The 23,120-nt window shown below is 38.9% G+C and overlaps 1 protein-coding gene across 2 annotated transcripts in view; it reads right to left on the minus strand.

The window, feature by feature from the left end:
• The window catches only part of LOC138018469 (uncharacterized), an 81,993-nt gene that overhangs the window by 50,869 nt on the left and 8,004 nt on the right, over nucleotides 1-23,120 (minus strand). For both annotated transcript variants that reach the window (XM_068865104.1, XM_068865108.1), the window contains exons 3-10: nucleotides 11,470-11,798; nucleotides 10,837-10,978; nucleotides 7,824-8,152; nucleotides 7,064-7,205; nucleotides 5,052-5,380; nucleotides 4,491-4,632; nucleotides 1,793-2,121; nucleotides 1,203-1,344 (exon numbers count right to left, since the gene is read on the minus strand). In XM_068865104.1, coding sequence (XP_068721205.1) covers nucleotides 1,203-1,344; nucleotides 1,793-2,121; nucleotides 4,491-4,632; nucleotides 5,052-5,380; nucleotides 7,064-7,205; nucleotides 7,824-8,152; nucleotides 10,837-10,978; nucleotides 11,470-11,798 — 1,884 coding nt within the window. The remainder of the gene's footprint in view (nucleotides 1-1,202; nucleotides 1,345-1,792; nucleotides 2,122-4,490; nucleotides 4,633-5,051; nucleotides 5,381-7,063; nucleotides 7,206-7,823; nucleotides 8,153-10,836; nucleotides 10,979-11,469; nucleotides 11,799-23,120) is intronic.

Here is a 23,120-nt window from a genome sequence, read left to right on the forward strand (position 1 = left end):
TTTGAGTATTACTATAGGAGTAAGTAATGCTTGATGTTTTTAGAAAAGGTGTACACTTTGGAGTTGGTCTTACTCAAGTCTGTCCTCTGTTGATGACGTTTTTCGTTCGACTGCCTGATTTGCTTCAAAAGATCGTCATACTTGTCCGAGAAAAGTTGAACTGAGGTTCTTAATTCCCTAAATTTAGTAATAATAGACTCTAATTAAGTGAAGCGGTTCGAGTTCCTTCTTTAGAAGGTCCTTCACCTGTCCAATTGTAACCATCATTAAGTTGGCGTCGTAAGACGACAGAGCCTTCTCAAACGTGGCCGAACGCCATAACGACAGTCATATGCTATTTGTTAAACCCACTTGTTCCTTCCTTTGTTGTAGTATGAAGAACACTGAGCTAAAGCGAAGCTTTTATAACCACAAAACGTTTGTCTTCAAGGTATAATGGACCGCTTACAGGAACCAATCATAGAATGACCTATTTTCCTTTTGATTCGCTCTCATTGAGGTCCTGGTTATTTTTGATAGGGTTTTGGTCGGTTCATCTGGTGTGATTGTGATTGGTTTTTTGATCTTTAGGCATGTCTTTGCTCCGCGGTAATCTCTCATTCATAGTTCAACTCTAAAGCGTGAAGGAGCTCTTTCTCCCTTTCTCTTTCTCTCTCTCTCTCTCTCTCTCTCTCTCTAAACCTATATGATATTCACAAACCGCCAAAATGATATGCACACAGTAATATTTCATGCGCCACACGCTCGCGCACGCGCGCTCCTTACGTCCTTAGGTCATGCCCCAACTTTGCCCCATTCTTTTATAATTTATGCATCTAGGATTGTGTTCAAACTCATTGTTGTTGTACTTCTCAAGATTATGGTATCTCGTTATACAAGGCATGCACTTTGCCCCTAATTTATGCGACATGAAATCAAGGTTTTTGGTTGCTCTTTGTCGTTGCTCTTTTAATTTATGGAAATGTGTGGACATGGAATGGAGACTTTTGGATCTACATGAGCCGATGCAACTACTCCTCGCGTGTATATGCCTTGACCATCACCCTTCTAATTTAAAATGTCTAGCTTTCTATAGAAGTGTCTTTCTTCCAAAATGACCATTAAAACTTTTCCAATGATAATTCAACATTACTTCGGATTAATTCATTTCAAAGTTTAGTTTATTGTAGAGTCGGCAGTTAAAAAAATAATATCATGATTACCTTGTTTGCAGCCATAGACTTCTACTCTCATTGATATGTGGTTGTGCCAAGTGACTGGTCGGAATCGGATGTAACGCGCCATGATTGGTGGGTTCAATATGTGAGAGATGATTGTATCTCGATCCGTATTTGCAATAAATTCCTAAAGCATGAAAAAATAAGACAATAATTTAATTGGTGAGGCGACGACCGACAATTCGTTTTCGCCTGGATAAAGAAAGTCTGATCCATAGGAAAACCAATGCCGGAGAGTCCACTGCGTGATTATGATGTTCACGGGATGGATATCCAATGAATACTTATTGAAAGTTTGATTAGGAGGTTTGAAAAATGAAGGAAAAACTCTTGGTAGGAAACTTTGAATGGGTAAGGAAAACACCCATCCGGCACCGTGAAAGCGCATGTGGAGGTTACTTCATTCGAAGAACTAGTTTTGAAATTGATAGAAAGGGAAGAGACGGTTTTTTTGCGTTGTAATGTTTGTCCGCCTGTCGTGTCGGCGAACTAGGAGCAATCAAAAAAAAAAAACAACAGCGAATGTTAATTCCCTCAAAGCAGGTTATGACGAATTGCTTACCATCACATCTTACCTTGTCAACGGTCCGTCCTTGTTCTTTGTAGTATCGAAAGGTAACTCCATCGTTACTGTATTGCAGTTTGTATTTTGTAACCCATTGGTTGGCCTGATTCCTTCCTTGTGAAGCTACAGCCGTCACTTTAGTGAACGATTGTCGCAGATCAATCTGCAACCATTGATTCTTATCGTTATTCCTTGAGGACCAGGCACCTTGCTTTATTCCCGACTTTTGGAAGTTAAGTCTTCCCTGGATGGCGGCGTGATTTAGATCCCACTCGGAAGACGCTCTTATTTGCGTATCTTTGATTGCACCAAATTCCATGCCAAGAGGTTGTCGACATTCTGGTTTCAATTAAAAGAAGGTGTTGTTTTCAGAAGCTGTCTTCACATGTCCACATTCATTAACAGTAACACTGTCTCACCGATACAAACTAAGTACTCATGCCACTAGTTTCAAATATGTAACAATATATAGAAAGCACATAAATAATGGAAGATGAGCATTCCTTATTAAATGGAATTAACTTCTCTCCTTAACGCAACTAGGTGAATGAGAAGTCCCAGTTTCAACTGTCGATTAGCTCAATTTAAAAAAGCTTACAAGAAACGATTATTATAGTGCTTGTACCAATACTTCTCTAATGAGCAAACATCAACCTGACACCCTTAGTAGTCGGCACTGATTATATTACATTAGAGTACAAGTACGAATATCACAACGGAAATTTTACAGAAAGATAGCGAGAGATGCCATCGAGTGACTTTGAAACTGCGAGAAATATATATACATGACTACAAATAGTCATGCGTACTACCAGACTATGCACGTACACCTACGTTTCAATACAGAAACGCCCGAGCTACAGTAGCGTACATTCCACAACGTGAGAAAATACATTTGTTTGCCCAAGAGCCACTTCTCCGTCATCTTTGCAAGCAACATGTGCAAGAAATCTGTGCCTGAACTTTGATTGGTTCTTCGTTTTTCGGTGTAGTAAACACCGTTCTGGAAGAAAAAGCGTATGAGGAATCTCGAGCCTCATTTTTTAGTTATATTATTTAATAGAGATAAATATCCTAACAGTACGTAGCACTCAACACCCCAGGAAAAAGTTTTTTGAAAGACGGTAGTTGTGCTGAGCGGAATATGTCCTACGTTCCTAAGATCACTTATATATGCAGTTTCGTGCTAATAAAGCAAACTCTGGCGTTGAAACCCTGTTCAGACTTGTACAAAGGCAAGAAGAGAAATCAGGAAAAATACAAATGCCGATGTGCTCTGGGTAATGCTTTGACTTAGAGTAGAGAAATGTGTTTCCATCGTGACTGTACTCCATTTTGTATGTTGTTACTCAAGGTGAGTGATCACTTCTTTCTTGGGACGCAATGCGTGTCTCTCTAAAATTAATATACTGCCAGATCGATCTGGAGCCAATGATTGGCATCGTTTCTTCTTCCTGACCAGGCATCTGCCTTGGTAGTCAACTCGAAAAATAGTCTACCCTTTGAGGCTGGGTGATTTGGATCTCACTACGAAGAGGCACTCATTTGATTATCCGTAATCGCGCCGCTTTGCACAACTAGGGCATTCTGGCAATTGCACCTGAATGTCAGTGTAACTCATTCGACTTTAGGAGACATGCGATAGGCAGACCACGCCTGAAAGGTCCTGCGGTTCTAACTTTAACCGAAGTTGCACGAGGTTGCAAAGGAGATTCCCCACGTGCTTGTCCTTATATCAAAAGTTAAACCTTTTTAGCTAGGGTTACGTACTACTGAGATGGGTGGCCTCTTCAAATACTTCTTTTTGGAAATATGAGATAAGCGATATAGTAGTAACGATATGGCACCTGAACCTAGTCCATAATCTATATTTTTCAACTTTTCACATGACCCTTTTCCATTAACTTGACGCTGAGAGCTGTACAAAAGATAATATATAGATTTCGCCACGCCTAAAAGCGAAGCTCCCTGGTTATTTTGTATTACTGCCTGTATTGACGTTTCCGGTTGCTGCATAATTAAATCATTTTCTTTGCTTTCTTCTATGGAAAAATGCATTGCCTAACTAGCTGAAAACGAGATCATTTACATTTTCATGTATTTCATTGAAAAACGCTTGGCTTGGAACAAGAATCGGCAAAATACGTAGAGTTGCTGTGTACCAACGTTCCTATCGACGCCGCTCTACAAACCGCGCTACAGAAACTAGAGGACGACCCCAGCCTTGCGGACCGTACGACAATAACATCTGCTCAGATCGCTGACCTCCTGGATTTCGTATTGAGGTCCACATACTTCCATTGTAACGGATCAATTTATGACCAATTTTGAAGGAGCAGCCATGGAAAGCCCGGTCTCCGCTGTTATTGCTAACCTATACATGGAGAGTTTCGAACAACAGGCAATAACTACTTCGGCCTAAAAACCTAGGATCTGGAAACGCTACGTTGACCACCATTTGTCTTAAAAAAGTTAGAAAAAGACAAAAATAACAGCCAAAGCTCAACAGCTGACGTTTGAATCGCTTCTCGCTGGCAACACAGTTTTGGCGTCAAAGTTTGTTGCCAAAAAAATGGCCACAAAATCTTTTAAATGGTTTTCTGGCCCCTTAATAGCACAGTTTTTTCCGGCTCGCTGAACTATGATTGGTCAATTTAAATTTCAGTAGCTCTCGCCGTATGCACGGATTACTGCAACATCACGATTACCTTGTTTGCAGCCATAGACTTCTACTCGCATTGATATGTGGTTGTACCAAGTGACTGGTCGGAATCGGATGTAACGCGCCAAGATTGGTGGGTTTAAGATGTGAGAGATGATTGTATCTCGATCACTATTTCCAGTAAATTCCTAAAGCATGGGAAAAAAAGACTACAAATGGTGAGATAAAGGCCGACAATTTTTGTTGACCGGGAAAGAGAGTTCATGATCCATAGCACAACCAATGAGAGATGCAAGAAAGAAAGTCCACCACGTGACGATAATGTACACGTGATGTGCAAACAATACTTATTAAAAATTTGAGTAGGAGGTTTGAAAAATAAAGGAATAAATCCTTGGTAGCAAAGTTTGAATAAACAGCGAAAACACCCATCCGACACCATGAAAGCGCTTGTGGAGCTTACTTCATTAGAAGAAGTAGTTCTGAAATCGATTCAAAGAACAGAGACAGATTTTTTTCTTTGTAAGGTTTGTCCGCCTGTCTTGCCCGCGAATGTTAATTCCTTCAAAGGAGGTCATAACCATGATTGCGTACCATCACATCTTACCTTGTCAACGGTCCGTCCTTGTTCTTTGTAGTATCGAAAGGTAACTCCATCGTTACTGTATTGCAGTTTGTATTTTGTAACCCATTGGCTGGCCTGATTCCTTCCTTGTGAAGCTACAGCCGTCACTTTAGTGTACGATTGTCGCAGATCAATCTGCAACCATTGATTCTTATCGTTATTCCTTGAGGACCAGGCACCTTGCTTTATTCCTGACTTTTGGAAGTTAAGTCTTCCCTGGATGGCGGCGTGATTTAGATCCCACTCAGAAGACGCTCTTATTTGCGTATCTTTGATTGCACCAAATTCCATGCCAAGAGGTTGTTGACATTCTGGTTTGAATTTAAAGAAGGAGTTGCTGTCATTAAAAAGACGCTGTCTTTGCATGTCCACATTCATTAATAGGAACAAAACCACATCATTACAGACATAGCACTCATATAACTAGTTTCATGTATGTATCAATGTATTGAGAGCACATAAATAATGGAAAGAGAACCTTCCTCATTAAATGGAATTAACTTCTCTCCTTAACGCAACTAAGCGAATGAGAAGGTTATTTTATTTCAATAACATTTCGATTATGAAGTATAAATTCAATTGAAGTCCTATATTCAACTAAAAACAAACTATCCAAAGAGTGAACAATTTGCCTTATTTTCGTAAAAGGGTCTCCTACCGACTCAAATAAACAGTGTTTGCCCAAGTGCCACCTTCACCGTATTCTTTGCATGCGACATGTGCAAGAAGACTGTCTTTAGAACTCTATTTCGGTTGGTTTTGTCGTCTTTTTGTTGTAGGGGACACCCATCGAAATGAAACATTGGATAAGGAGCCTTGAGCCTCAATTTTTGAGTAAAAGAGAGCAATATCAGCATAAGAAGACATAACCTTTAACGCATAGTTGCCAAGAAGCGACTGTGTGATACGTTCGTACGATCAGTTATATAGCAATACCATGCTAATGACGTAAACTCTGGCTTTTAAACCTTATTCAGACTTGTACAAAGGCCTAAAACAAGAGGAGAAATCGGGAACAATACAAATGCCGTTGCGCTGTCGGTACTGCTTCGACGTAGTAGAGGAATGTGTTTCTGTCGTCATCACTGCACTTTAACTTGTATTTTATTACCGTAGGCGGGTGATCACTTATTTCTTGGAACTTAGAACTTGTCATTCCAGAATACAATCCCAGATCAATCTGAAGCCACGTATTGGCATCGTTTCTCCTTGCTGACTAGGCATCTACTTTGGTAAACCATTCGAAAAATAGTCTACCCTGTCAGGCGGCGTGACTTGGATCCCACTTTGTAGAGGTACTCATTTTATTATATGTGATCGCGAGGCTTTGCACACCTTGTGCACTCTGGCAATTGCTCCTGACTGTCAGTGTAACTCACTTGCCTTTAAGAGAGATGCCATAGGCAGACCATGCCTGAATTATCCTATGGTTTTAGCTTTAACCAAAGTTGCACAAGGTTATTACTCACGTGCTTGTCCTCATCTTAAATGTAAAGCCTTTTTGATGAGGGTTGGTTCTGAGATTGGTGGCCTCTTAGAATATTTCTTTTTTGTCAATATACTAAAACGTTTAAGTGACATTTTAAAACGATGTGCCACCTGAACCTTGTCCATAATCTCGTTTTGTCAACTTTTTGCTTTAAATTCTCTTCCAGTAACTTGACACTAATGGCATTCAAAAAGATAAAATCAAATCTGTTTTCAGGGTAAAGGGGACAGTATGGAGGGCAATTACAACGGTCCCAAGTATATGTTAACCTACGACACCCTATCAAATGCTGAGAGGTTATATGTTTAGTCAAACTTCGAATATAAGCCTTGACCATGAATCACCCTTCCTAATTTAAAATGTCTAGCTCTCTAGAGAAGTGTCTTTTTTTTTCCAAAGTGGCCCTTAAACCTTTTCCAATGATGATTCGACATTACTTACGATTAATTTATTTCATAGTTTACTTCAATTGTAGAGTTAGCAGTTAAAAAAATATCATGATTACCGTGTTTGCAGCCATAGACTTCTACTCTCATTGATATGTGGTTGTGCCAAGTGACTGGTCGGAATCGGATGTAACGCGCCATGATTGGTGGGTTCAATATGTGAGAGATGATTGTATCTCGATCCGTATTTGCAATAAATTCCTAAAGCATGGAAAAAATATGACAGTAATTTAATTGGTGAGGCGACGACTGACAATTCGTTTTTGACTGCGTAAAGAATTTCTGATCCATTGCACCACCAATGCCGACCGGGGAGTCCACTGCGTGATTATAATGGTCACGTGATATCCAATCAATCGGATATTTTCAAGCTTGCAATTGATAGTAAGGCAGTGAGGAGAAAAACAATAAATTGAAACACTTTGGAATTAATGTAAAAAATATTTGCATATCATCCACTTTCATTTGTTTTTGTCCTCACTGCCAAATCAAGCTGAACTTTAATATATCAAAAAAGGCCTATATTGAAAGTTTGAAGCAGGAGGTTTGAAAAATAAAGGAAAAATGCCTCGGCAGGAAAGTTTGAATGGGCAACAAAAACACTCATCCGCCACCGTGAAAGCGCTTGTGTAGCTTACTGCATTCGAGGAACTAGTTTTGAAATTGAAAGAAACGCCAGAGACAGATTTTTTTTCCATTTTAATGTTTGACTGCCTGTCTTGTGGACGAACTAGCAATCGTTAAAAAAAAAAAAAACAGCAAATGTTAATTATTTTCCTCAAAGCAGGTCATGACGAATTGCTTACTATCACATCTTACCTTGTCAACGGTCCGTCCTTGTTCTTTGTAGTATCGAAAGGTAACTCCATCGTTACTGTATTGCAGTTTGTATTTTGTAACCCATTGGCTGGCCTGATTCCTTCCTTGTGAAGCTACAGCCGTCACTTTAGTGTACGATTGTCGCAGATCAATCTGCAACCATTGATTCTTATCGTTATTCCTTGAGGACCAGGCACCTTGCTTTATTCCTGACTTTTGGAAGTTAAGTCTTCCCTGGATGGCGGCGTGATTTAGATCCCACTCAGAAGACGCTCTTATTTGCGTATCTTTGATTGCACCAAATTCCATGCCAAGAGGTTGTTGACATTCTGGTTTCAATTAAAAGGTGTTGTTGTCAGAAGCTGTCTTTACATGTCCAATTCGTTAACAGTAACAGAGCCACATCGTTACAAACTTAGTTCTCAAATTACTAGTTCAAATATATAGACAGCACATCAATATTGAAAGGTTAACATTCCTCATTAAATTCTCTTCTCAACGCAACTAAAAATGAATGAGAAGTCCTAGAATCAACTTAAACTAAAAGGATCCAAAAAGCGAATAATTTGACTCCTCTTCGTACAAGGGTTACCTACTGATAAAAGACAAAATAATTATTGTTTTCACAATTGCCACTTCACCGTCATCTTTGCATGCAAGATGTGCAAGAAGTATTTGTAGGTTTATTTTGGATTTTTTGGATTTTTTCGTTGTAGTAGTCACCGTTTTGGAAGAAAAATCGTACGAGGAGGCTCGTCCCTCATTTTTTTTTTATTTCAAGAGAGAAATACCCTAACAGATCATAGCACTAGCCCCGGGAAATAGTTGTTTGAAAGACGGTAGTTGTCCTACGTTCCTAAGATTACTTATATATGCATTAACCATGTTAATAACTGAAACTCTGGCGTTTGAACCCTATTCAGACTTGTACAAAGGCCTAAAAGAAGAAGATAAATCAGGAAAAAATTCAAATGCCAGTGCGCTGTGGGTACTGCTTTGACTTTAGAGTAGAGGAATGTGTTCCCACCGTGACTGTACTCGAACTTGCAATTGTATGTTGTTACTCAAGGCGAGTAATCACTTCTTCCTTCTATTTCCAGATCGATCTGGAGCCGCTGATTAGCATCGTTTATCCTTCCTACCAGGTATCTGCTTTAATAGTCAATTTGAAAATTAGTCTACCCTTTGAGGCTGTGTGAGTTGGATCCCACTGTGAAGAGGCACTCATTTGATTATCTGTGATCGCGCCGCTTTGCACAATTAGGGCACTCTGGCAATTGTACCTGACTGTCAGTGTAACTCATTTGCCTTAAGGAGGGATCTTTAGGCAGACCACGCCTGAAAGGTCCTGCGGTTTTAGCTTTAACCGAAGTTTTTAACCGAGGTTGCAAAACATGCAGATTTCCTACGTGCTTGTCCTAATCTTCATAGTTAAGCCTTTCTTAAAAACGAGACAAACGTTATAGTAATAACGATATGCCACTTTAAACCTTGTCCATTATCTATATTATTCAACTTTTCACATAAGAACTTTTTCCGTTAACTTTAAAAGAGATAAAATCAAATCAGTTTCAGAGTATAGGGGAGAGTATCCAGGGAAATTACAACGGACCCAACTATATTTTAACATATGACGGCGTATCAAGAGTAAAAAAAAAAGTGACCCTAAACGTTTCTCGGGCTGATTTCACTTTACGGCAGGCTAATTCATTTAATAATTGCCCTCGCAGGGTTTTGGCACAGAGGCCAAAACCCGAGGAGGCAACCTAGAAGCCACCGCATAAAACGGGTATAGATATTGTATGGGGGAAATCAATCACGATTTGCTCAACCGAGCGTGCAAGGTGGTATCGGTACTGCTTATCAGGGCGTGCAAGGCGGTATCAGTATTGTTGACGGGGTTCGCGAGGTAATCTGGGTAACTTGATTCACGAGGTAGAAAGTCACAAAAAGCATCGATATCGAAGGTTCAGCATAGCGATTGAAGGCCGGGGAGTAATTCCTTTCACTTCGAAAATCAAACATTACAGTATCTGATAGAAAATCATATTGCCTTGGTCAGAAATCGATTTTTTAGGCACAAATAAGCGAGTTTTTTCCCTATTTTATGGTATTTCAAGGTAACGTGAAAAAGACCACATGGTTCAAAAAGATGACGACGAAATGTCGCGTTCTAGTCATTGAATTTTCCTGTTCCTATTTTACTATCATATTTTCAAGGCATTTTCCAAAATTATGTAATTTGCTTTTTAGTTGATAGGGTATCAAATAAACGTTGATGGAAATTAAAAACAAATGCTCTTTGTTGTTGCCCATCCTTTCCTTGCATCTTTCAGTTTCATTTACCTGTCTAATTACATGTCAAATAATATGAAGACATCACTACGTGCAGCACATATTCATTGGAAAACACCTCAACGGGCCAACTGTATTATCTTAGGAGGGGGCAGATATAGTGAAACCTATTACTAGTTTAGTTTGTTGTGGAGTCCATGGAAAAAATATATCGTTGTCACGGGGTTAAAAACATCGGAGAATTTTCCAGAGTATACTATTGCATCATTTCTGCATGCAAGAACGTTCCAGAATAGGTTAGTTTTATTCCGTCAGCATTAGTCAGCAATCCTAAAATGGATATGTTGTCATGTGCAAAAAGGAAGCTGAAGACACGAAAAACTATATAAACGGCTTCCGTTCGGACGGTTTTTGTGGCTGTTTTAGTGTTAAATTTCTGTCCTTTAAGTAAGAAGTGAGAAAAGAAGACAAAGAAAATCACGTTGAAGCCACAGGACGATTTATAAAATTTTCGATATAAGTGCGGCGAACACCTCACGCTTTTGTCTATAGCCCGCACTTTAAATGCATACATTTATTTCATTCAGTAGTTTCTCCTGTAAGTCAATAACTATAAGTAGTGAAGTGTGGGCTCCCAGTGGTTAAATAAATTGTGCTAGTGAGCAAATCGCTAGTTCTGTTGTTTTGCTATCGGTAAAGAGCATAACATCACGATTACCTTGTTTGCAGCCATAGACTTCTACCCTCATTGATATGTGGTTGTGCCAAGTGACTGGTCGGAATCGGATGTAACGCGCCATGATTGGTGGGTTTAATATGTGAGAGACGATTGTATCTCGATCACTATTTCCAGTAAATTCCTAAAGTATGGAAAAAAGACTACAAATGGTGAGGCGAAGGCCAACAATTTTTGTTGACTGGCTTAAGAGTTTATATTCACTAGCATAACCAATGAGACATACAAGGAAGAAAGTCCACCGCGTGACGATAATGTACACGTGATGTCCAATCAATACTAATTGAAAATTTGTGTAGGAGGTTTCAAAAATAAAGGAATAAATCCTTGCCGGGTAGCAAAGTTTGTGTGAACAGCAAAAACACCCATCCAGCACCGTGAAAGCGCTTGTGGAGCTTACTTCAACAAAACTAGTTCTGAAATTGATGAGTAAACTCATTAATGAGTAAACTCATTAAAGACTTAAACTCATTAAAGAACAGAGACAGGTTTTTTTCTTTGTAAGGTTTGTCCGCCTGTCTTGTCGACGAACAAGGAATTCATAAAAAAAAAAACCGCTAATGCTAATTCTTTCAATGGAGGTTATAACCATGATTGCTTACCATCACATCTTACCTTGTCAACGTTTCGTCCTTGTTCTTTGTAGTATCGAAAGGTAACTCCATCGTTACTGTATTGCAGTTTGTATTTTGTAACCCATTGGCTGGCCTGATTCCTTCCTTGTGAAGCTACAGCCGTCACTTTAGTGTACGATTGTCGCAGATCAATCTGCAACCATTGATTCTTATCGTTATTCCTTGCGGACCAGGCACCTCTCTTTGTTCCTGACTTTTGGAAATTAAGTCTTCCCTGGATGGCGGCGTGATTTAGATCCCACTCGGAAGACGCTCTTATTTGCGTATCTTTGATTGCACCAAATTCCATGCCAAGAGGTTGTTGACATTCTGGTTTCAATTAAAAGAAGGTGTTGTTGTCAGAAGCTGTCTTTGCATGCCCACATCCGTTAGAGTAAAAGAGCCAATTCGTTACCAACGTAGTACTGATGCCCTTAGTTTGACGTACGCAACAATGTGCGCACGATAATGGAAATGGAACACTATTTTCATGAAATGGAATTCATCCCCTTTTTAATAAAACTAATCGAATAAGATAGTTATCTTATTTTGCAAACATTTCGATTATGGAAAGAAAATTAAATTGAAGTTCTATGTTCAACGGAAACATCGAATTAAGAACTTCGAGTCTCAAACTGCGAGTTATGGAGAGAAATGTCCTAGCCTCAAGACATAACATTTAATACCCCTGGAATAAATTGTTCCACAAAAAATGTCCGTCCTGAACGGATTGTGGCCTACGTTCCTGAGATCACTTATTTATGCTATATCATGCTAATGAACCAAAATCTGGCTTTTAAGCGGCCAAAGTTGGAAAGTACTCTGGAGAAAAAGAGTTAAACCTTTTTCGGACTTGTAGAAACCCCTTAAACAAGAAGAGAAATCAGGAAAAATTCCAAAGCTTCTATCTTATTTTGTGAAGAGGGGACAACTCAAATATACTAACCTTATTAATTAAATGGTTCTATAGAGACAACCGTGCTAAAGACATCGCTGAATAATTATGGTTTGGTGTCGGAGAACACCTGAAGAGCCAATAATTTCGAAAGGGAGTGCTCTGGATTAAAATATAACTAATATAACTCGGAAGTGTTTAAAAGGAATCTTGGCTGAAACAATATTTTGGTCCTAAACTATACTTAATGACCTGCTCGTCATGCTTCAAAGTTAACTTGTTAACTTCTCCACGTTGTTCCCTCGCTTAAAGTTGTAAAGTAATTTTCAAAATGCCCCTTACCGTCATGTTTATTTGTCCAATGTTTACTTGGAAAATTTCCCACTTTTTAGCGTGGTAAAACTATTCATTAACGTGGCGTCCACAGAGAATTTTTCTGTAAGTCCTGTATTTTCTTTGTAAGTTTAGAGCCGGAGAACGAGTCTAAAGAAAAAAGTCCTGATTTGACTTAAAGGGGCGGTGTCACGCTATTCTAGGAAAAGACGTCTTTGCATCAATGAAGACCAATTAATAATGCTGTAGTTTTGTTACCAATAACCATGGGAGTGTACTGAAGCTATTCTTTGTTGTTTGAGGCCAAGGATCGAGAGGATGGAAATGGATTGAGACTTGAAAAAAGCTGCCCATTTTTTTTCAAGTTTGGAGACAATGTCTTCAGAAAGTGAATAGCTCTTTTTGCCATAAATACATTTTATATCTTCTCGGTGGGTTGTCAGGAATGTTGCAAATGTGAGCTAAAGTACTAATTTAGATTTTTACCCAGTTTTGACCTAAAGACATTAACTTTAACATGATAGTGCCCCTTTAAAGAGAAAGGCATGAGTCAGAAAACTGCGAGTGAAGAACGTAGCGGATGTCTTTTGGGCATGTGAAAACTTCTGTAGAGAAACGCTGAGCGAGGGAGTGTTCATGCTGTGTAGACCAAGCGAGGATGACGGGAGAGAACACATCCACCATACATTTGCCTCTTCCAAAGATAATTTTTTTAATCTAAATTTAGTCCATAGTCATGATGCGAGGCTATTTTAAGATAAGCATTGAAACTACTTTCCGTCACGACAATACTCGTCCTTACTAAAAAATCGCAAACTTTTAAGACAATTGTAGTAAAAACTGTTCATCTTTTCTTCAATGTTTACGGCTGATGAGTATTTCAGAGAGCCATTTTTATGTTGTTTATCTGTTGTTAGTATAAATACACAGGTGATTATACAAAATCCCGTGCTCTCATTGGCTCGCTATCTCGGATTATCAATCCTCGTCGGACATAATGGTTGCCAGTAGTCGTTTTGCCACTATAAGTGAAGATGATTTGGCGTTGAAATGTTCTGTTTTTCTCTGTTTTGAAATAATCACCTGTGTATGTATACTAAAACAATTATTCGCCTCAGGCTAAGTGACTATCGGTAAATATTTACCTCGACTTCGTCTCGATGAATATTCACCAATAATCACTTCGACTTCGTCGAATGTAATTGTTAATTATTGCCAATGAGATCAGTGGTCTCAAAAGTAATACCTTGGACAACTCGTAGTCAAAGTTTGTAGTTTGCAATAATTATAGTTGATCGAAGTCAAGAATGAAAACGAGTGAAACCATTAATTCTTATGTCTTCTCCCCAGTTTCAAAAAGCAACTTAAAAACGTTTCTTTTCTAGAAGAGCTTTTAATTTGTTGGAACGGTTCTGATGCTTATGTTAAATTAGTTCGGAACTTTGGAATCTCATTTTTTATACTTTACCGTAGCACAACATATTCTTGTTATTATTAGCTTTTAAGGGAGTTTTACTGGGTTGACATATGGCAATCCAGTCGGAAAACGAGAAAATTTAGTGATTTTCTTTTTCTTCTTCTTCTTTTTTTATTCCTGTCACCCCCCTGCTAAGTGCTGCATTTGTGAGTAGAGTCTTCTGCGCGTATTTTGGTAAGTTTCAAGGGGTAGTAGAAATGCGTAGATTTCTCTGGTGGACACAGTAGAATATTTAATTAACTTGCAATGGCGTCAAAGTCATTGAAACACAAATGGCGTTTTGGTGGATCTTTAAACAAAATATACCTTTATGGAGCTCAAAAATAGAACGTCAATTGGATAAGCAAGACAGGCGGTGAAAAATAAATATCTGGAATCTTATTGCGACGAGTAATGGACTTCGACAGCAATTGTTCGCCCGTCGAACCGTAATCAAAATGAACTGTGTTTCTAATATTTTACTAAGGCGGGGTATTGTTCAACATTGAAAGCAAATGAAAAATTCCCTGGTAACCTATGGGTTTAACAAAGACAGAGAAGAAATCGAGCACCTTTAGTGGATCTGTGATCTCTGTTGTCTGACTATTTGTACTTATTTGTACTCAACTCTATACAGTCTTCCGCTAACAATTGGAATTTCACTAATTCTTGTTATGTTTATGTTGTGCTCAACTCTTCACAGTCTTAAAAAATTATTGGAAATGTGACAGCCAAGAATTATTTGAAAGAAAGCTTATTCAAGAAAAAGGTTCTCCAGGAAAGGTTTTTAGCCTGAGATTTGTTTTGTTGCGTAAGATAATTTGACACGTTCTTCTCTTCACGCACGCAATGAAATAGGAAGGGTGTTTTTCATCTAATAGCAAATATGTTGTTTTTTTCATACATTTTTCGCTGGAAAAGGTTGCCTTTATGAATTCATCATGTTGTGTGATATCCAAGCTTAACAAATTTGCATACGTGGGTTGAAATGTGATACGCGAGGAGACAAGAATTTTATCTTTCTGACAAATGATTTAATAGGTAGCCAAGCTTTTCACGTTAGAAAAAGATCTGTCATGTCATTATAGTGTCAACTGAAGTTTATTTGGGAAGCAAACAATATATTTTTTTAACGTCTTGGTTAATCCAAGTTATGCTACGACTTACTAGTGCGAAGTTTGTTTACATTACTCATGCTTCAAGGATGAATGGTATATGAAATGAATCATATATGAACTGCGGATATGAAATAGAGTGAAGCTATGATCTTCGCAGTTATGAACGCAATTTTTGCAATTGCGTAGAGAAGCCTGAAGATTTCAGGACTTCAACGGGGTCTGAACCCGTGACCCCGTTGAATTCCTGATTGCTTCACTTGTGCTTTTTGCGAAGTTGGAGTGTCATGAAATTACATCATTTGCGTGACATAGCACCTTTAACACGAAGAGTTTTCAACAATATATCGCTTTAATCTAACCAAAAAAACATTCTTTATACCATTCCTTGTGCTTTTGTGCTTTTCAGCATTGTGATTTGTGATAATAATTAGTCTGTATCTCACAGATGTTTAGAATTTCAATTACAAACTCTGTTTTGATTGGCCGCTCAACCTCATGATTGTGTAAATAGTTCACCTTGGAGTCAAAAGAGATACGTTTTTCAGGAATCCGACAAAGAAGGCTTCCTGACACGACAGACAAAATGTAAATATTTTGTTAAATATGAAAACAAAATTAAAGCACAAATGACGGAAGTTTTTTGGCTAAAAATTACGTTGTTTTTGTTTGAAAGCGACGGACGATTAACACTTTCCAGTAGTTCATTGACGTGCACCTTTATGGCTGCCTAGCACGTGATAAATGTCTTCCTTTTGACAGAACATCATGACCTTCCTTTCGATTCACAGAAGTCATTAATCTTTCGATGAGAATTCGATTTAGAGTTATATATGAAAATAGGTACGCATTGGGTACGTGTGGTAGTGCAGTAACTTGACACAGTGCTATATTCCCTAACTGCCAACTGAGCAGCGTTTTGTTTTCCAGAAAGTATCGTGTAGCTCTAATAGAAAACGATATTGTTTTGGTATCGTAAATCATCATAGTGCCTTGGTGGTCCCCTTAGAAGACATGTAGTTCCTAGTAAAATGCTAAACCTAGAAAGATTGAAGGAAATAAACGGGAAACGACAAACATTGGCTCCAGGCTGACATGAAGTTCAACTTCTTTTTCATTAAGTGTGTACTCTGTGTGCCTGACAGTTTCCACGAGCAAAGCTCACTGAAGTTTCCTGTCCGCCGGAGTTAGCATCTGGATGAGAGACCTCAAAATTTAAGACTTGCTGCCAGAAGCATAGTACCGAAAATTCTACTTTAACGCTCAAAAATGCAACTAAGCAAGGTGCAGATTTTGTTAGGCTGTTTATGCAAAACAACTATTGAAAATAAATATGATACATAGTTTTAAGGAAGAGTACAAGGAAGGTTTTAGGAGTGTGGATGGAGAATAAAAAAAAAATTACCATCGGCAAGAAAATTTGCGACATGAAAACAACAGACATTTTGAACTGCAAATATAAAAAGTTGCTATCAGCGAAAAGCATTTTGGGAGATTTTTCCTACCTTCAATTTTTCTATAGAGCGCTTTCACATGACGTCATGGGGGCCATGTTGGTGTCCCAAAACAAAAAAATGGCGGCCATGATGGTGCGAAAGAAAGCGAAGAAAATAATTTAATTAAGCAGTACCCAGAAACACCAAAATCATGAGAACAATTCCAAAACCCTTTATTTTGAATAACCATAGAGCCAGTAATAATTAATAACCCGGGAGCTCCGCTTTTAGGCTTGGCTAAATCTATAAGTAACAAAAATGAGACCATAAAATGTTCAAAATTAGTTGAGCAAAGTAAGTTCTCCTTTTATGGGCCGCGTTCAATAAACAGTACTCATCCCTTTGGGGGTTCTCGTTTTGTTTTGTTCTGGCTTATCTTAAAATATCGAGTTTGGTTTAAAATGTCACCGATACATAAAAGAAAACTGAATTTGTGACTCAACCAAAGCACATGACCCGTTCAGCTCTTGAGATCTAAAAGTAGGACTGTTAACTTACATCTACTGATTTATACCATTTCCTCTTTTAGAAGTAAATGTAAATGTACTGATGTAAAACTATGATAAGGAAAAAGTTTGTTAATCATTTATCCTCATAATCATGAAGTCTAACATATATTCTAAAATGCATGTTTTTGTGGAAGAGTTGTGTCGTGGGTTACTCATGCATGAACGTAGGTCAGGCAATTAGGGTGTTAGTGCATTACATTGCAATTGAACCCCTATAAGGGTAGAAGGTAACTTGCACGGCACAGTTGATAGCATCTTCACATTAAAAATGCTTATTGACAAATACGCGAAATCTAAGCCACAGAAACACCGAAATGTACTCTTTTCATGCTTCGTCGACTTTAGAAAAGCCTTCGACTGTATACCTTGACAAAAACTATTCGACAAGCTGAGAAAAAAAGGTGTGCACGGGCGTTTCCTTGACGTTTTAATATCCATGTGCTCAAATGATAAGTCGGTAGTTAAAATTGATAACAAATTAACCGAAGCCCTTACTTGTTTTGCCGGGGTAAAGCAGGGCTGCATGATGTCACCTACTCTTTTTAATTTCTATCTAAGTGATTTACCAAAATTCCTAAATACGGCGAGTCCAACCGACATTACGCTAGGTGTTAGATCTATAAATTGTCTCTTATTTGCGGACGATCTAGTGATCTTCTCTAGATCAGCAAAAACCTCCAAATAATCCTTAATAAGCTGGAGTCTTTCTGTGAAAAATCCGATTTAAGAGTAAATTTAGACAAGACAAAAATTATGATTTTTAACAATTGTGGTAAGTCTTTAAACAACTACTTGTTCAGATACGGCGCTGATGAACTGGAAAATGTCAAATTGTATAAATATCTTGGACTCATAATGAGTCCTTTTGGAAACTTTAATCTCGCTAGACAAGAGTTGAAGAAAGTTGCACTTAAAGCACTCTATAAATTACGAAACGAAATGGGAAACCACTTCAGAGAAAATATAAAATTAACGATGAAGTTCTTTGATGCACTGATACCTCCCATACTCTTTTATGCAAGTGACGTGTGGGGGATTGATTGCAATGGGAAATTAGAAAAGGACCAAGCAGAATTAGTTCAAAATAAATTCCTAAAGTGGTTGCTGGGAGTTAACAAATACTGCAACAACAATGCGTGCAGGGCTGAAACAGGACGGTTCCCAATGACAATTGATGCTCAATGTAGGAGCTTTAAGTTCTGGTTAACCTTAACCAAAAATGAATACAAATTATCCCAAATAGCATACAATGACATTAAATGGAAGGAAAATAAGGCTTTCTGGAGCAAAAAAATCAAAGGCTCATTGGAACAGATAGGATTAGGAGACCTCCGGATGAAAGCACACTATGTAGACATAGGAATTTTAACCACTATCAGGCAACAACTCAAGGATATCGAACTACAAAGATGGCTAAGTGAAATAAATAACGACACCAGAAAAGATGCTAACCAAAGCAACAAAATGAGAACCTACCGGTTATTCAACACGATAGACAATTACAAATGTGAAGACTACCTACATCAGGTCACCAATACACGACACAGAATAGCCCTAACAAAACTGCGACTTAGCAACCACAAATTAGCCATGAAGACAGGACGTTATTCGAGACCGCTCAACAAACCGGCAGAAAGAATTTGCCCAATTTGTAAAATAGAAATGGAGGACGAATACCATTTTCTAAATATATGCCCTGCTTACCAGGAAAAACGATGTACGTTACTAGACTATTTGGAAAAAGAACATAGAATAAAAATAAGCAGAATGCAACCTAATAAAATATTCATGTTTCTGATAAACCCCCCTAGCGGAAATGTTAAAATACAAAAACTAATAGCAAAACATATATTCGAATGCTTTGAAAAAAGGGGAAGACGGATAAAAGTAATACTCCAGGACTTAATTAATTAATAACTTTTTAGCCATGTATACTTTTGCTGTTTGTAATTCTTAGTTATTTGGAAATTGTGGTCGATATACTATTTATTGTATAAGACTCCAAATAAACATGTCTGTCTGTGTCTTTGGCTCAGAGGCGTCCGTTTCTTCGATTTTACAGTCATTAGACCAGTTTTACAGCGAAGAAGGAACGGCTACGGAGGAGAAATCCTGACCCGCACCTACGCGATGAAACAGGGCGAACGTGAGAAAGTATCAGCCTTCGCGTCGCTACGTGACAACAAACTCAGGTTTTGGGAGAGTCTGAAGCCTTCAATCAAAGATAAGACGAGGCACAAAAAGGACGAATGCAAGACCTTTGGCGAACTTATTTCCGCCGCTCGATATGGATAGCGAGAGGTCGATTTGTCGCCTATTCCTACACGAATCATCAAGTCTCGGCAGGTGACACAAGAGGAGGAGAAAACAACCACGTGAACGAGCGAATTTTGTGCTGTCATGGCCAGGGAGGTTCAGTCTGCCCTTGCCTCTAAACGTCGATGTCGATGTTGAAGTTGAATTCCCTGTGGAAGAAGTTGATTTGTGTAGTTGTTTGCAGGCTCTTGTGCTGGTAGTCCCAGACAATGCGTACAACCAACGAGTACCACTTGTTATAGGAACAAACATTGTGAGGGAATGCAAAGACCGCTTCGAAGAGCAGGGAGGGGCTGGTTTCCTGCAAAGGACACACACCTCATCTGCATATCAATCCATGCGGGTTCGAGAGCGTCTTGTGAGTGGCCACTAGAAGGTTTTAACGAAGGGTCAAGCACTAACAGTGGGAGCCCATAAGCGGGTAGTTGTGTGGTGTTCGACGCTGGCATCCCCAGAAAGTCCATCTAAAGCTGTTATTGAACCTCGTGAAGACATACAATCTCAAAAATCAGTTACACCTGGGCTGGTTACTTTGAGTTGTGGCTGTAAAAGATGTCTTGTCCCAGTAGAAGTCACCAACATGTCAGACAAATAGGTGACACTGCGCTAGCTAGTGTACATTTGGCGTCCACCGTCCTTGACAGGTTTGACCGGGGCAAGACCCCTGTTGACAAAGAGCTATATAGTCTACGCCGAGCCGAAGGCGGACATCAGCGAGATTGAATGCAATGAAGAGAAACTTACTGAAGCCCAAAGGACCGAAGTGAGGGGGTTATTAGAGCGTATGTCTCATGTCTCCGCTAGTGGCGATAGGGAGCTTGATTGTGCAAACGGTGTAGAGCATGAGATCCATTAGCCTGCGAACGCAGACGTATTTCCGGCGGTCGTTTCTCTCCCCCGAAAAGTAACGTCTGCGAGTTCGAGCTGCAAAACGATTTCTGTGACGTAAGATCTTTTGTTAGGTTTTTGACCAATCAAATTGTATGATAGAGGCAAGCTCGAGTTACTCTTGCGCGACTTCGCGCAATTGCGTGTCTGAAATACAAGCCATACAGGTAAGATTCTCAGTTGTGGAGCGTGATTATGAGTGATATAAACAACCATGAACGAAACTACCAAGAAGATTTCTCACGATTGTGAATGCTGCATTCTTTGTCGAGGGAAGTTCTCGGCGGCTAAGGAGAAGATGCGTGTGTTTGGTAAAAGCAATGTTGACATATGTTCTTTGGTATATCGTGCCACAAACGTTGATCTTTCTGTTTTCGTCGACTGTGAAAAGCTGGCCATTTGTCGCATGCAGTGCCACAATGGTATTGTGCGATTCAATAATGCCCTGCAAAAGGTGGACGAAATTAGCGAAGAAATTAGGGGATATTTTGGCGGTAGTGTTTCCCTTCGTGTAAAAAGGATGGCGAAAGACAATTGCAAGACACTAGGCATGATTGATCAAGTTACATGTAGCTTATATCAATTGGTTATTGTAGAATTTCATTATTATATGATACATGTTCAATCTGCACTGATCGTAGTTAGCAAAAGCTAGTCGAGGCGAGCAGTGGTTACGCGTGTATAAAAGAGAGAACAAGTAGAGAAAGCTACGGTATTCAGTTGTGTTTCACCGACAAGACATTGTAGAACGAACAGGTATACAAATAACTAGTGTTCAAAGCATGCAGTCAACTAAAACAAGTAAATATCTAAAATCAATAGAAAGTGCAAATATCAGAAGCCAGATTATTAAGTATTTTTGTTATTAAGACAGATAAATCAATGCAGTCATTTTCTTCTGAAAGTCTTTGGAGTAGGATACTGTGGTTTTTAATTTTAAAATTGTTTTTGGATAGATGGCGAATTTCACGAGGTACACTATTCCAAATTTTTACACCATATATTGAAAATGATTTAATTTGTTTGTCAATTCTTGAGGGTTTAACAAAATAGTCACCTCTTGAAGATGATCTTGTTTTATATGAATGAATGCTTGCTTAAGAAATCAATAAATCAGCATTATTTGGAGTCGATAAATTGTTAGATATGTCATGCATCAGAACAGCTGCAACTGATTTACGAGAATGGGGAACTGCACGGAGACGTACTAGAGACTTTAACACTTATCAGTGACAAATAACATGAGCCTCGTCGACAGTAACTGCTCTGACAGATTTCCGGTACAACTCGCTCATTGCCATTTTCCTCCATGTTTCGTATCCAAGCCATAGTTCAGGTGATCCGAAGACAATTGAATATTCCCCATTCTTTACTTCTTTCGTTTGTTTTATGGTGGCTATTTCAGCCAAAGATACGGCAGAGATTCCCAGGGAATTTAGCCGCAACACTTGATCTTTTATCAGGCTGTTAAGCGGAGAAATCACGACGATGATATTTAATATTCTCGTCAGTTGACTGCAAGCACGAGTAAACCAACGGCAAAGCATGGTAAATCAACGACTTTCCAAAACCCGTTGGAAGATTTACAAAAATATCCTTCTTCTCTTGAACAATGTATTTGATGGACTCCTCCTGGTGCGTATTCAAGCTGTCAAATCCAAACACATTGCAAACCTGGTTGAACGCGTCGTTGAACGCTTCTTCCAGTGTGTCCGCCATTTTTTCTCCACGAGAATACGTGGTTATACCGCGCACGAATCCTGCGAGTTAGGTCTGGATTTTTTAGAGCTAAACGGTGATTGGTGAATAATTCTTACGTCACGGAAATCGTTTTGCAGCTCGAACTCGCAGACGTTACTTTTCGGGGGAGAGAAACGACCGCCGGAAATACGTCTGCATTCGCAGGCTAGAGATCCATTTAAGAGAAGAGTTGCCATTTAAAGAGCCGAACCGCAGGGTCCCTCCTGGACAGCTGGAGGAGTTTCTAGATGCTATCAGTGATCACTTGGATACCGGTGTGATCTCCAAATCCAAGAGCCCCTATGCATCCCAAGTAGTACAACAACACCTTTATTCTCTTTGTACTTAATTACATACATATGCATAATTAGAAAAAAGATAATATTTTTGTACTTAAAAGCCTGGAGCTGAAAGAATCCTAAGATTTTCGAGCCAGTTCTCCAGATTTTTAAAGTTGTGAAGAATTGAGATGGAGTCTTCCAAGAAGCAATTTTAAAAGTATAATGTAATAAGAGAGAAAGAGTATATGCTTAAGTTATGTTTAACTATGTTGTTCTGACAGTAAATGAGGTTTCAGTTGTTTAGAGAATTGGTATACATTTAGTTCTTTAAGGTTTAAGGGAATTGTGTCCCAGACAATACATGCGGCATATCCGATTGTTTGTTTTCCCGTGTTAGTTCGCACTCTTTTTACGTAAAGATTTTGTTTCGATGCATACCTGGTATTGTAGTTGTGAACTTTACTAGCATATTGAAAATAAATTGAAAACAGCCTTGGGAGGAGGCCTTTATGCCAAAAGTACGTGAATTTTTAAATGTGAAATCGATAAACATGTACCGTCAGAACATCTAGTAAATTTAGCAGGGGAAGTGCACTTTCTGTGTGCTCGCCATAAGTGGTGGC

This window comes from Montipora capricornis, chromosome 2 (genome assembly GCF_036669925.1).
Source record: "Montipora capricornis isolate CH-2021 chromosome 2, ASM3666992v2, whole genome shotgun sequence".
Taxonomy (NCBI): Eukaryota; Metazoa; Cnidaria; class Anthozoa; order Scleractinia; family Acroporidae; genus Montipora; species Montipora capricornis.